The sequence below is a fragment of the Lissotriton vulgaris genome, chromosome 2_1, assembly GCF_964263255.1.
Source record: "Lissotriton vulgaris chromosome 2_1, aLisVul1.2, whole genome shotgun sequence".
NCBI classification, from domain to species: Eukaryota; Metazoa; Chordata; class Amphibia; order Caudata; family Salamandridae; genus Lissotriton; species Lissotriton vulgaris.
Window position 1 is genome coordinate 715,867,993 of NC_141687.1, and position 16,070 is coordinate 715,884,062.

The following is a 16,070-nucleotide window of genomic DNA, read 5'->3' on the forward strand; positions in this document are numbered from 1 at the left end:
TTCCATATATAGGGGTCCCCTACTTCCTAAAGCTACAACACTGTGTATTCTGCAGAGTGTGATTTGCATAGTTGAATTTATAGCCGAAGTCCGCAAAACGGCCAATTATGAGGTCAGATGCGGCCATAACTCGTCGTCTGTGAGATAAATGTCATCCACATAGGAGCATGCATCTGCGTCAAGCCTCGCAAGCAGAGACAACACAGCCAGCAAAAACACCTGGACTGTTCTTGTAGCCCATGGGCAAACTAAGAAACTGGCGTTATTTGCCGCCACAGGTAAAACTCGTCCACTCACTTCTAAAGGGATACAAGTTATGGGAAAAGAAGCCATTGGAAATGTCAAGTCTGGTTTTGAACCTTTTACGCACAAGACCATCCACTAGAACAGAGCTATTCTGCACCGCACACGTACGACAATGTGAGTTTAAGTGGCGGTAATCCAATACCAAACGGTACGAACCATCAGGCTTGGTCACAGTAAAAAGCTTGTTATTCATCGGAGACGCAGACGTTTCAATTACACCTTGATATTCCAATTGTTCAAGGATCTCGGCCACAGAGGCTTTCGCCTCACGCCGTATGGGGGTTATTGGGGTTGTGGCTGTGGCATGGACTGCAAAGGGATCTAATGTCCAGGGGATATTCTGTCACATCCACAATGAGTACGGTACAATGCCGGCGCAAGCGCCTTGGCCCAAGCTTCTGCAAACTGCAGTGCCTGCTCCTTCGGCACAGTGTGCGAGAAAGCGGGGAGGATCACCTCCTCCCCTTGCGGAGCGGCTACGACAAATGGTGGGGGCCAGTTGACCTCCGCCAACAAAATGTCATAAGTAGTCGTTAGATTTTCCCCCCAAAAAAACTTTTATGGTACGTTCTATGTCACCTTCAATCACAAGGACTACTTCATAAAGCCTATCAGAGGGAGCCACTCTGGTGTCTGCTGTTTCAACAACAACAAAGGTGTCAGTCGCTGTCACCTTCCGTAGTGGACGCAGCGCCTCTTGAATGATGGCAATCTCCGCCGCGCTGTCCAGCAGGGTCAGAGCCCATATCAGATTCCGAAGCTGCATTCTCCCTTTCTGTGGCATATCTCGCTGTTACAGCAGCAACTTTCTTCTTCTGAAACTGGGGTCTCTGACGCGGTGTCTCGTCCTGCTTGCCTTTTCAGTCAGCCTTACAAGGCTGCTCATGGCTCTCTTGGGCACCGTGACCTCTGTCGCCGCCGCCTCCTCCACCGGTGGCTGTTACCGATGTTTCCTGCATAGAGCGAGGAGAACATTGTTCAGGAACCTGAAACCTATCCGGCGACTTAATAGTACTGCGGTTGCGCAAATCATATTTACGCTCAACAGAGGCAGGTGTAGGCAAAGCCGGACAGGAACCCTGTTTTTGCTGATGCTGCTTCCCCTGTTTTTTGTTCTTACTCCAATTTTGTTTCTGCTCTTTCGGGCAGTCATCCTTATCAGATGACCTTTGCTGAGCTTGCTGTTGCTTTTCTTTCTTCGCGAAAGACTTAACACCTAAACTATAACTGCCCACGGTCTTATAAGCCTCCGTAATAATTTTCGCCAACTGATGGGGTTTTTCGGCGTCTGGCACCTCGCGCAGAGCATTAGAAACTTGGAAACTTACAGCATCCCCCTTGACATTTGCAAGGACGAGATCATGTACATTATCAAACGCTCCCACGAGGCGCATTCCCAACTCCACTGCTGCCTCTGGTCCGTGCTCATCCTGAACACGCTTGATCACAGTAGGCAAAACAGTCATTGATGGGGTGCCAAAGCACAGAGTGTAGACTGCTGCGAAAATCACCCCCCAAGTAGTACACTCAGTGACGTCAGGCAATAAGTCTTTCTGCAAACTCACGGTAAGAATCCTGTGCTACTCAACAGGACTCTTATTCGGGAACACTGCTTCCAGTTGGTCAAATTTCTCGGCAAGCCAAAAAGGCATTTCTTCCTTATCTAGGGGACGCTTGCCCATGACCGCATTAACCATGGGACTAAGTTTGAGTCCGCCACCGCCACCTGGATGCGCTGCACCAGCCGGGGCCCCACCCGGGAGGTTGCGAGTAATTTAGTGAACTAGACCCCTAATAACTGCTACCGCAGAGGCATGCAGGGGTCGGAGGTGTTGGGCTGTCCAAGCACCCGCCTGCGGATGCGGAGTGTAAGCAGCCAACACAGGCCAAGTAGCGCCTGGAATGGACAACGGTCCTTGTCTGACTGCTGTAGTAACGTGTGGGAGGGCTCCATTAAACCAAACGGCATGATGCCAAACAGAAATCGGAATTTCTACTGTCCGATATGGAGCGTACACTGCAGGAGCATCAGCGGGGGTATACGAGTGATAAACACCAGAAACCGAATCCACTGCGGGAAACGTGACCCATGAATAATACAACTCAAACCGGTACTCCACGTCAACAGAGAATACAAAAACCACCGCCTGTCCCTCAAGAGAAACGAGGTATTCCTGCAAATGATTACGCACAGCTACACGACTGTGAGCCGGGATATCAACCACAGCCATATCGAAACAGTAATAGAGAAGTACAAGACAATTCTAGAACGCACAACTGGGTTGTAATTCAAAGAAGAAACCTTTGAGAAATATCAAGCTTGAAAGAACCCATGTAATATAGGTAGGTTTTTATCTGTTACCACCGTCAATCGGAAACGATAGCGAGGGGGTTGTAGACTGATATTAGCACTACTCAAGCGTCTCACAATAAGACCACACTCGTTGGCGGCGCCATGTAACAGGGATTCTGCGCAAACACAGAACTGTGCACAGAGACTTAGGACCTCAGTGAATTAGGGTGTGCCAAAACTCACCTTAGTACCCAAAATCCCCTACCAGACTATCAATCAGTGTCACATTAGCTCCTATAGGAAGGAAACCAATGATTAGACAACCTAGAACATGCGACCTAGAACCATCTCGGGAATGGTGGGAAGTGAGAACACTCTTGTTATATGCTCATACCAGTCCACAATAGGAGTAAATTAGAGACACGGTAAGGTTAAAATGTTTATTTTAACAACGTGATCTCAAGCGCAGTATTTTAATCCACATCAGCATACATATGGATAATAATAATAATACAGACAGCATGGTTACAATTCCATAAAATACCTATTTAAAACGCCCTCCTTATCTAGGAACTAGGTATTCTAAAACTATTGAAGGTCTCTGGAGTTATCTTAGGGGGACCCCATTTACCTGTCCGCTCTGTAAGTGTAAATTACTTCAGGATCAGTTAGGCTCTCTGCATGCCTGGAATCTTCCAAGTGTGCGCAATTCTGGCAAGTGTGCTATGATAAAGGCGCCAGAATCCTACTCTGCTTGCAGCTGCCTAATTGTTGTGTCTAGAATGAGTTACACGGACAAGCCAATAAACAGGCTCTTGGTATGATAACCTTGGCGGCTTAGCACTCACTGTACAGACTGGGGATACGATGTATGTCTAGAGATGCCGAAAAACAATCCTTTTCCCATGTAAAGACCTTCAGCCAAGTCAGCAAAAACAGCTAAGCAGTGTTGTGTGCAAAGGCAGCAAAAGAGAAAAATGGTGTTTAAACTTCGAATAAGCCATGCTAACTTAACATACATGCAAAAGAGGCCCATAAACCATACAACTGGGGGGGAAGTAATGGGGGTTGGAACAGTTGTGAAATACCTCAGTGACCCCTCTTAATCACCATCTCACTGTGTAAAGAAACGCGTAATATTTTTTTCTCGTTAGCCTGTTGGTGTAGAAACGCTAGCCATGGGCAGGGGCTGTTTGTGTAAAATAGGTTTCTAGAGTGCAGCTAATAAGTCTGCAACACACATATGCTGCAGCCCTGTGCATGGGTGTTTCTGAGATGGGATCTTGTGAGAGGGATGGGATGCAAGCACCCCAAACAACAATGGATACTCACTTTTCCAGTAATCTCTGGGCTCAGAGTTGTGAACATGCACCAACCCCTCACCCACCAGTCATCCTGCGGGCAGTCCTGCCAAAAAGGCAGGTTTTTAAGTTGGCCTCTCCTGAGATAACCGGATAATTATATTACACAACTGAATCGTGAAACAGACACACCATTGTTTGAGGTGGCAACTGGACCCAGCTACATGGTTGTGCAAGTGCCATCTAATATAAAAGCTATTAGAGAACGGGGGCTGTTGTTGACTATTCATTTTGCCTAGTGCCCAGAAGATCAGGGTGCTGAAAAAAAACCACTCATCATGTCACTTGACTCTGAAGAGAATAGCACACTGCACTAACGGAAACTCACTAGCATATACATGCACGCAAAAGGGCTTTTTTAAAGTGTATTAATGTTTACATTAGACTTTTAATTTACCAGGATTCAACCATTAGCAACACGCGGAGGGGCTGCAGGCATGCCAAACTATATAATTTCCAGAGAATGGGTTGGTGGAATGGGGGCTCAGCCATCTTCTGATACACCTAAAGTTCTGGAAAAATGTTCAAATCCATGGGCGCCACATTAGCAAACCTACATTATTTCAAGTGCAGCAGGCATAGAGTCACTGTATTCAGGGGCTGGCAGAGGCAGTGTATGCACATTCAAGACTGTATATCCCGCCTTGGCTGATTGTAAGTCAGCCTATTGGAAGCGGCCAACATGGACAGGAAGCACACCAGTCACTGACAGATGATGCTTTAAAATCACAAGTGTGGGCTGCTCTCTGATTGGTTGATTGCAATGCTGCTCTGCACTCAGTCAGCTCTGTAATAAGAACACCTGTTTTGTGTCCGCGTTAAACATTTTTGAAGGTTTGGCTAGATGTGTGGTGGGTGGCTTACATATATTCAACGAACCTGCAGTAAGGAAGCTATTAATTAGTCAACAGACGGGCCAAGTAGGCCTGAAAACTGGCTCGCACTGAAAAAAAATAATTTGCCATGGTGAGTGGGTGAGTACATTTTTCAAGACCTGAAAGGGGTCTACTCGAGAAGGTTTCAAATGACTAGTGAGCGACGTAGAGGTAGTACAAAATGTTCTTCTCTATAAATTACTGATACTTCCCAGGATGTTTTGTTACACTGGTATGGTGAACTTAATCAGCGTGAAATTCAAGGAGATGTTAGTCATTGGGGGTAGGCGTGCAGATTAGATAGCCAACTACTACAGCATGAAATTCTCCAGTTAAAGTTGCTACTAGAAATTACCACCTGAGCAATTTGCTTCCATGTTATTGTGGATATCACATTCCAGTATATTCAAGTGGTTCTTAACCCGTGGTTCGGGAACCCTAAGGTCCGCGAGGCGTACTCTGGGTCTGTGACTGCTTAGAAAATTTAATAATATTGATAGATTAAAAAAATGTATATAAATAAAGAAGTAAAATGCAAAACTGAAAAATGTAAACATCCTGTTAATGTGAAGGAGTTTGAAATTGGAGGCAAGAAATAAAGTTGGTGTCCTCAGATTGATTAGTGGGAGCAGTGAAAGTATATCTAACAGAATATGATCTGTGCAAGATTGTCCTCAATTGAATTTAGAAAAGCTCCAACCTTCCCATTAAAATTACATTTTTTATTTTTTATATGTGTTTGTGAATATTTAATCATTTATGTGTTTGTTTGATGGATGCTTTTTTCAGTTTTTTTAGTGTATTATTTTGTGGTTCAAATCACCGAAAATGCTTTGACTGGGGATCCAGGCTTCCAATAACGACTCATTGGGGGTTCCTGGATTACAATAATGATTCAGTGGGGGTGGCCCGGGGTTCCAGTAATGAATAGGTGGGGGGTCCACAGAACTCAAGTTTAAGAACCACTGTTTTAGAATAATGTTCACCAATTTGATGTGTAATTTTTGTTGATTTAATAAGTTTGTGGATATTTTGATGACCATACTGATGTTTCTTTTTCAACCTTGTAGGTGTTGCACCTCCATCTTTTATAGCAATTAAAGCAGGAACTACGCTATACCAACTCACAACAGCCGGAGAAGCAGTTTCGTGGAACTCAGTCATTGTTCTTGTAATTTTAGCGGTGCTCTCTGTTTTACCAGCTGTCTTCCAGAAGAAACTGAAGCAGAAGTTTGAATAACGCACTCCATTTTCTGTGTTTTTCCATGGATCAGTTCTGTTTTCTGATATCCCTTGATCCTCTCCGTCTTCAGTAGTTTAAAAGATAATGCTGATACTGTAAATTTGTACCTGCTAATTAGTAATGTTTGTATTTATTTGAAGGAACTGTTCACTGCTTATTCATTAGGCAAATATATTTTAATTAAGTATTATATTTAGTTGCATAGACGTCAAACTATTATATAGTTTGCTATTTAAATATGGAGGATTGAAAACTCATCAGATGTTAATATTTGAAAGAAAGAAAGAAAGAAGGAAGGAAGGATACATGTACTGAAATGTATTTCAGTACATCCTGAATATATTTGAGTTTATATCGGAGTTCAGTATAAAAGCACACCTCTGTGCCATATATGTTTAGTGCAAAGACTGTAAAAGTGCATGGTGCAGAATAGTAGTGTTGACAGTACGAGATGGGAGTGTTCATCTTGCCCAAAGCAAAAGTCCTCAGGATAACAAATGAACATTCACATTTTATCATTTACGTCAAGTGGATAACATAGGATAGTAATTGAGTGTGTTTGTTTCCAGGCCACTTTGAACCTTAAGTTGTGTGCATTACAGTACAAATAATCTCTGGTTTGAATTGTGCAGAACTTAACTTCTGTACCATTTTCTGCTGAAATGTCAAGTTCACGTGCCAAAAGGAGTTAGTAGTCTGCTTTTCGGGTAATCCTACGTAACCCCAGACCTTAGTAAACGCGTTAAAGTCACAGTTATTCGTTCTGTGTCTGTGGTTCAACTTTGTTTTAGAATAATTCCTCAGTCAATAGCAGTACTTACCACAAACTAAGGATAAACAAACACTGCTTTGTTTAAGATAGGATAAGCTCTTGGGCACCATTTTCTTTTTTGTATGTGTGCTTCCTCCCATTTTACCTTTGATATTTATTTTTCACCATGTCTACATGCTCTAAAAATAACCATCATTTCATTGTGGTTTTTACAGGCGCAGACCTGTTCTTTTCAGTTCTTTTCAGTTCATATAGCCACATGTTATGATTCAGTCACAGTGGGTTTGTTGCTCAAAACGAGTTTTCTAGTCTCTCTGTTGTGGTATTTGGGGCCCACAAAATTACAGTTACTCTACATCAGTTCACAAGCCTCTGGTATGAGGCAAGGGGCTTTGTCCAGACCATGTAAAAAGACAGCATTTGTCACAAGTTGTACTGCTGTAAAATATTGTTTCCAGACACTATTGCAAAAAGAATATAGCTTTGTCATTTTTGTATTTCTGGTACAAGTTTTGTTTAAAAACAAAAGTGTTTCTTCAGCTTCTATTATAGGTAAGGAAGAGACTGGCTGATATAGTCCTTTTAAGTGGAAGGAACCAAAGCAGCAAGCCTTAAGAATAGTAGATTTAACTTTCAGTCCTCATATAAATGGTTATCATACTGTTAGCCATATCCTTGGAGGTAGTTTTATGAGTGGAATACCTTAATCTTGGCACCCCATGATCAATGAGAATTATTGTGATAAATGTTTGCAAACACGCAATGGGACATAGCAAATTCTTGTAATATTTCTTCTGTCAAATGCTCTTTATTTTCCTTCCTTTAAGAGCTTCTAGCCAACACATTTCATCCAGCATAATTGCCTCGACTACTTCAGGGATAATTTAATAGAAATTCCTAAGTTCCTCAATCAATCTAGCATATAAAGAACAATTCCAATACAGTGTCAAAGTATAATAATCAAAGTATGAGAACGTCAAACCAGTAACTTGTGCAATTCTAGCTTGTGCTATCGAATTTGGAAATTCATTTAGTAGCTGTCACTATTTTATAATCCTTTCAAATAAGCTTCATGTAGACAAGTGTAAATAGGTTGTGTAGTTGAGCCCTTAGTTTCTCGGGCCTGTCCTGAGTTAACCAGCCATTACATCATCTAGGCCCAGTAAGCATCCCAATGTCTAGAAGTTGGATCACAGCAAGAAGGAAGGAAAATAAAAAATAAAAACATTTGCTGGAAGATCTCTTGTTCTGTCTCAATACGTGGTTGTAAGGATTTATGACATTGTTTTGGGTTTTACATGTACTCTGCAGTATTAGTTTGGCTGCTCACTTTCTTGTTCTAGCACCTTGACAACCTCTTTAGATACTTTAAAATACGTTGGGTGCTAGTTTGCACTGACTGAACTCTGACCACCTGTATTTATGAATGAGAATAAGCCTACAAAAACAAGTGTACAGGAGGAATGTTTCATTGTTATAGAGGCTTTCACATATACAAAGCATAATGCTAAATGACATCTGATATGGTGTCTTCTTACATCCATTTGCTTAATGTAACAGCTGTGACCATTACAATTGTCAAAGACCTAGAAACTTTAGTCAAGTGTCAAAATCTCACTCTTGCCACATTTTATTGGGTCAGCCCTGTTCAGTGACACGGGGACTAAATGGTATTGGGGGTTAAATGGACATTTAGACTGTTGCTCCTTTCAGTCCTAAAGTAAAGTATCCTTTCTCTCTTAAAGTATAGGAGGAAGAAAAGTGTCTCGATCTTGTTTGGTTGCACCACTACCAGACAAAACCTAAAATAACCGATTTCAGTGCCATGCCTGCTGCTTTTGTAATCTGGTTTAATTGATGCTACCATATGCTGGCAACCTTCTTGACTAAGACGCTCCAAGGGAACAGGACCAATGTGTTGGCAGATACTCACCAGAGAGAACTGCAAACTCCGTAGCTTAAGCAGCAGATTGTTGACCTCCGAGTAGAAAAAATTAGGTGCAAAATGCTTGAGCGGCTTTGGAGGAAAGATGATGCCCAGAGGCCTAGCTAGCCTATAAGGAAGCCTTGAAGAATCTTTGCAAATTGATGGTGACTGCTAGAAGGGAATACTTTGTAAAGCGTATAGAGAGTGCGGAGAAATCTGGAAAGGACATTTTCAGGGTTGTCAGATCCTTTACCAATCCATCCGCAATCAAGGGAAATATTCTGACCTTTCTTATCTTGTGCACGAACTTATCACCCTTCTTCTAGGGGAAAAATTCCCAAAGTGTATGCCTCTTTCACAATTGGATAGGCGACGGTGGAGCCACAACCATCTGTAATTCCTAATCCAATTGGCACCTTCTCGGACTTTCTCCCTATAACTTTGCAGGAATCACTGTCTGAAATCCTAAGATGCAAGTCTGTCTCCACTGTGGACCCTTGCCCACCTAAGCTTTTCAGGTCTCTGGCTCACATGCTTAACCCAGTATTAAATCACATTTGGAACACTTTGATATCCACTGGCATTTTTCAAGATATTTGGAAACGTGCATTCCTAAAACCCCTTTAAAAAAAACAAATGCTGATCCTACGGAGCTCGGTAACGACCGCCTGATCTCACTGCTTGCCAGCACCTGCATAAATGCTGGGAAACCTGGTACAACGACAACTCGCCAATTTCATAGATGCGCATGACATCTTGCATGACACTCAGTCCGGTTTTCGGTCTGGATACAACACCGAGACAGCATTAATGGAGGTGGCGGAATCTGTGAGAATGGCTGTAGATTCGGGGGCATCAGTGATGCTAGTCCTTTTCGAATTGTTGACTGCGTTCGACGCGGTTGTGCACACAATTCTACTGGACAGACTCAAACAACTGGGCTTGCGGGATACAGTACTCTCTTGGGTTCAGTCCTACCTTACAGACTGTTCTCCAAGGGTCTTTCTCCAACCGCATCAATCTGAACCCAAGCCCTGTGGTGTGCCCCAGGGATCTGCCCTAAGCCCCCTGCTCTTTAACACCTATCTAATGCCACTTTTCACTCTTATTGCTTTCTGGGAAGTGAGGGTAGTCTCCTATGCGGATGACACCCAGTTGGTGTTTTCATTCAAGGATCACTCTGTTGATTCACTTACCAGATACAAGGGGTGTTTGAAGGACATCGCAAGCTGGATGAAGAACAACAGCCTAAAATTAAATGTGGAGAAGATGGAGATCCTGTTCTTTGGACAGCCTCGCCTCCCCTGTCTGCAGGGCTGTGGTGGCCAGCAGAATTGTGCTCACCACCGACTCCAGCTAATACAGCAAGGAACCTTGGCATCAAATGGGATACAGACCTTTTCTTTTCGGCCCAAGTTCAACACATATCTTCGTCTTGCTTTGGGAAGTTAAGAAGTTTAAGGAAATTCCTCCACCTATTGCGGGAGAAAGTCATAGGGTCATAGTCCATGCTACTGTGACCTCTCAGCTGGACTATGCAAACAGTTTGTACCTAGGCTACCTTCTTATCTGATTAACAGACTTCAGATGGTACAAAATGCGGCAGCAAGATTAATCAGATGGGTGCAGTCCCTCCATCACATTTCCCCTCATATCGGACAACTTCATTGGCTCCCAGTTGCTAAAAGGATAGAGTTCAAGTCCCCGACCCTTGTCTTCTGTGCCCTGCATGACAAAGGACCTAAGTATCTCAGGTGTATTCTATTCCCAAATCAATAAAAACGCACACTGAGATGCAATTCCCAGCACCTGCTATGTGTACCTCGCTATGCTAAATCCCAAATGGAAGGCAGGTCCTGTACAGTGAAGACCGCCAAGCTTTGGAACTCCTTACCCTCTCAAATGTGCTTGGTTGAATAAGAGCCTGAGTTCAGGAAGATCCTGAAGACCTGGCTCTTTAGTCAAGGCAAGCTTCTCTGTTGGACTGATTCTCATCTGTATTTTCCACTTCGCGCCGGGACAACTCTGTACGAGGTAGCTGTCGCGCTCTATAAATGCCCCTATTATTATTATTGTTGTTGAATGTGTTTTGACTTGATAAGGAAAACACGATTCTAGGTCTTTTTAAAACATTTTTTATAGCAGAACAAACTAATTCTCTCCGCACTACAGGCATGTGGACTCAGAAAGGAGGTTCTATAGAGTTTTCATTTTAGATTTTGGTGTACAGCTTTTTGGGATATAGCTTTGGTGAGCGCCTATTAAATCTGTGCATGTGGCTGTAAATGTGACTAAGAAATGGCATGTGGTTTCTAAATTTGCGGAACCAAGCATTTTCAAATAAGGTGTCGTTCAGTGGTGGACAGCTTCAAATTTGCCATATTCTAATCGTATCCTCTTTTCTTTGGCAGCGGTAGAGGGAAGGCTTTCTGAGCACTCTCGTGTTTTAGCCCTCTTGCTTAACATCGCATACGGCTATGTTGGATAGGATGAGAAAATGTGCCTGTATCATAGATTTAATTTCAATCCTGTGTGGGCACCTGTTCTTATAAATCAGAAATTCATTTACTACGACTGATTCTAAATTGTGAGTGTCACTTTGGACTAAATCCCTCTAATAATAGCTTATTTGTTTGCTGCAAAAAGAAAACCAAGATAGATGTAGAACACAAGGGATTGGGAAGAATTGATGACATCTGATAATTCATGTTTGACTGGACTCTGCCCCTTTGGTGTTGAAACAAGTTAAACAGTTTTAGCTTTCACCTGATGCCAGATTATTTTCAATAGCATGAAACTCTTACATTTCAAATATCCTGTGTATTGGATACATGTATCCATTACTGCATCCAGAATCTCCTGACTCCCACATGAATAAATTATTCTGCGTCGAGTTCACAGACGTAAAAACTGCACATGCCTTGGTTGCAAAATGTGTCACTGTCCCAAGATTTGGGTTGCCTGACCTTTTAATCCATGCTCTTTCTAAATGCTCAATTTACAAGCCTTACAAGTCATTTATACACCAGGTGACATCGTTTTTTAAATTAAATTGGGTCATGGTTGTGAATCTTATTTCATTTTATTGATGTATCCCCCAGTATTTATATGTGTGGTTGTCCAGTTCTGTGCTGCCTGATTGATTATGTTGCTGTGCAGTAATAACGAGGTGTGGATTACTTTGCATCTAGCTTTCAGTGAACATCTAAAAGTGAGGACCTGCTCAGTAGTAATATGAAATCGTGGCGAGAATGGATCTGTTGCTATTTTTTAGGGTAACGTTTTTGTCATTCCTTTTTGATCCTTTTATGTTGTATTGTTGTTCTTTCTACCTTTACGTGCCTCGTTGTCTCCGGGTGCTCTAATAATGTATGTAGTTGTTTCCATCATACAGAACGTTGTAAGTTTAATGTGTTTGGCTATCTGGGTTATTATTATTATTATTATTATTAGCGGGTTTGTAAAGCGCTAGAATCGACTCCATAAGGGAGTATCTCTGCGCTGTTGGAGCCTTCCTAAACGGTAACTATGCATACAAATGACCAAGACAAAAGAGCATAAAGAAAAAAGGAGAGTATCAAAGACAGATAGGTAATCACAGAGGGTCAGTAGTGCCCAAAAATAAGAGAACAAGAAATTTCAAATCCGCACTGGAACAAAGAAGTTTTCAGTTTACTTCTAAAGTTGGAGTGGTTCACACATTGTCTGAGGGAAAGAGGAAGATCATTCCAGAGCGTAGGACCAATGACAGACAGCGCCTTGCCTCCCTGTCTTGCCTTTTTTATCCTAGGCACCTTCAGAGTTGCTTGAAACACTTACTTTGGACTTGATTGGCCATAGCCCTAGCTCTCGGAGGAATGTCAATGAAAGCGAAATCTGCTGGAGGAAATGAAGTATGCATTAAAAAGCTTAAATATAAAACATAATTTAAACTTGGCTATCGCAAGCAAAAGTGGAGTCCTGTGTGTGGATTTATGGCAGTGCTGGACAAAAACATGCACTCTTCTAGTGAATAATCTAGCTTTCAACTGTGTGTAATTCTGCAATACAACACTCCAAGCATGGGTGCTTTTTAGCATTGGTTAATGTGCTTTGTTGAATTAGCTTTTCGAGCACCTTTAGTGAACTGACTTGGCGTATGTTAATTACTTGCATTTGACTTCTGTATATACCTGCACCTTTTATTTACAGTACTGTGGAACAGCAAGCCAAATGCTGTACCGTTAGAAAGAGATCATGAGTTTCTGACATTTCTCTATGAAAATATGTTTAGTCATAGTCTTGCTACATTTTCATGCATTCCATACCAGGAGCACTGAAGACTGGAGCATTACTGGGGTATTTATGGAGTTGTATGTTGTCTCACATGACTTCACGTTGTGAAATGCCCTTCTGATATGGTTGAAGAAAGCCACCAGACATTTTCAGGCTTGAGGGTTCTGCTGCCCTTCCAAAATGGCTTTTCTAAATTCTGTCAGCTACTTCTTTGGTTGATAGAAACTACTTTAACTCATCGATGTTTTGATTAAGCAAGAATCAGGTATTACAAATCAGAAAGCCTCCTAGAAGACTTCTTAGGTACTATCTTCTGCATGATATATTTTACATATACATATAACAATGTTTTTTTCCTAGTTCTTACATTAGGTGAAAAATACCCTCCTGTGCAATAAAAACCCTGAAGATTTTGTTAGATTTTTTGCCTTCCAGCTTTGGTACATTATGGTTTAAATTAAGACAGTTCAAAGTAAGCACATGTTGCTAGCTGGCTTTCCTTCTTTAGACCATGAATGCTGTTCTAGACTGTAGGTCTAAGCAGTCCTAAAAAAAGGCTCTGTTTCCTGAGCTAACACAAGAAAATCCTCATCACTGTTGTATTGTGACCGAAACGCTGATCTCCTTGAGCTTTTGAGATACCATATTGTGAAGTTTTCTATTGAGACGTGAAGAGGCGACAGTTTGTAGAATACCGCAGTGAAATACACATTATGGTGTTTTCATTGGCCAGAAACCTCTGAATAAAATCTTGGTCACTAATGAGAACATCTTTTTTTTTTTCCCATGCTTGCTACCTGGAGCAATCCGTTTCCAGGTGTCTGAGGTGATTACTGCTTAAATTAATCTTTGCAAAGTTGTTGTTTATAAGAAACTGCCTGCTGCAAATTGAGTGTCTGTAACTTGTATGTACATGTTATTTCTATGTGCGCCCAATGAAGCCACTCAGTTCTGTGTGGGAAGGCAAATGCCGTGTATAGCTGGGAGATAAACCGGAAATGCACAAGTTAAACCATGCATTTGCATTTATATGTGTGTGAAAGAGATGCACTGTTAATTTGTGAAATTACCCTCCCTGAGCTTCCTGTTATCCACCAATTTTAATTTTTGTTAAATGAGTATCTGTGTGTACTGTGCAAATTGCCTGACTTACCAAGGGCAACAAAGTAGGGTATATAGCTCTGAACTATAGCTATACATTTCTGAAGTGATCAGGGACGTGAGTGGTGCTAATTGGTAAATCTCATTCTACATGTTTGCAGTCAAAGAAACACATGCCTACTTGTAAGAATTTGTACATAACCAAAAATTTTAATTATTTGAATTGTTAATTCTGGCAAGTCGTCCTTTAATTTGTGAATGGCTCTTTACTAAGGTTAAGTTCATTAGCAATACAAAACAAATGAGTTCTGAAATTAATGCTAATACTGTATTTCAAGTCATCTTTACTATTTGTTGCATAGCGTATTTTGCTTGTCAGTTTTATGGGTTCATGTAAATTTAGATAATCGCTTCAGTTCACTCTTTAATATAGTATTTACAAACCGTTTAATGTAAATATGCAGAAAAATTGAAATTATCATTCTATTTTCTCAAGGTTTTCTTTTATAACAACACACAACATTGATTGTGTTAATGTACAATCCTTTACAATATCAGAAAAAAATACTTACAGGTTTAGTTGGTATAATATCCTATAAAAGTTTAATTTTATAGTTGTGTTAACTATTTATTAAATTAAATAATTTTAATTAATTCCTAAATTGTATTTTTCCTTTGTAAGAACCATAACCAGAGTCTTGTGGAATAAAGAGAAATAACACCCACAACAGGTGAGTGGGGTGGCTCTGATGGAGGACATCTGACAAAAGCAGCTTAGGAGGTGGAGGTTGAAACAGTCAGAGGTTATAAGGTAGGCATCATGTGGCTAGAGGAGAGGAAGACAAGAGGTTGAGGTGAAAGATGTGGGTGAAATGTTTGAGGGTACATGGAGTTTGTGATGGGTTTGGAAGTGAGCGAGTCTGAGAGAGCAAGGCGCCTGAGAGATGCTGTTGGTAGAGGTCGAGCGGTGGAGGTTATCTTCTTCGAAGATCCATCATCCCGTTCCTTGTAGGAGAGGTACGTCCATGACCCCAGTAGCCAAAACAGTCACTCGACTCAGACGGGGTAACATTTCCGTGCAAAAACAGCTCCCAGGGAAAAGTAAAGCGGGAAGATAATTTAACTTGGAAAGCTTCTCTTGTGACATAATTGAGCTTATCCAGAGCATCTCGTAGAAGCATGGACCCAATTGACTCACAGGCCATCAGCCAGCATCGATTCTGCTGGTTTCGTCCCTCCTCTCTAATTGCCTTGTTGGGAAACAAGCCTAGGGTTCAAAAAAATAGCCCAGGGTCGTTGGAGACTGACCTCTGTCTAAGCACTAGCACCAGGAGGAGAAGATCTCACATGAAGAGTGAGCTTGTGTGTGTTTATGCATAATGTTTTTATCAGGTTGTCTAGGAAGAGCAGAGCAGCAACAGGACATCACCAACCACGCTGGAAATGATTGCAAGGAAACGGAATTAGCTAGACTTCGAGCGCTGGTGACACTCAATATCAGAGAGGTGCCTGTCCTTCAGCAACAGGAAAGACAAATTCTAGATCAGGGGCGGGCATAATAATATACCCGTTAATGGGGCTGACTACACATTGTCGTTAATTGTAAAGAGCGTTGGAGCAGTCTGGTTCCTCAGCAATTCACCCATGTCTCCAATGGGTCCCCTTTAGCACTGGCTATGTCCCTATAGCGAGGAGTTGTATATGGTTCATAAATGTAGATCAAAAATCATCAATCATAGTTCAGTTGAATGTGTTTATTTTTCATTGTGGTATTCGATATTCTTCATCCCACCAAATTAATAGACCTACTTCTTCAGATCATATTTTTCTAAAATGGAACCAATTGGTCGCATCCCATCCCAAAGCATTTGTTTCCCATCCCATCCCATCCCAATCCATTTCCGGCTGGTATAGCCC

The 16,070-nt window shown here is 41.7% G+C and overlaps 1 protein-coding gene across 1 annotated transcript in view; it reads left to right on the top strand.

Moving 5' to 3' along the window:
• The window catches only part of TMEM41B (transmembrane protein 41B), a 144,992-nt gene extending 130,177 nt beyond the window's left edge, over nt 1–14,815 (top strand). Inside the window, exon 7 of the mRNA XM_086955973.1 lies at nt 5,906–14,815. Within this exon, the coding sequence (XP_086812099.1) occupies nt 5,906–6,075 (170 nt within the window). The 3' untranslated portion in view covers nt 6,076–14,815. The remainder of the gene's footprint in view (nt 1–5,905) is intronic.
• The last annotated feature ends 1,255 nt before the right edge of the window (nt 14,816–16,070 follow it).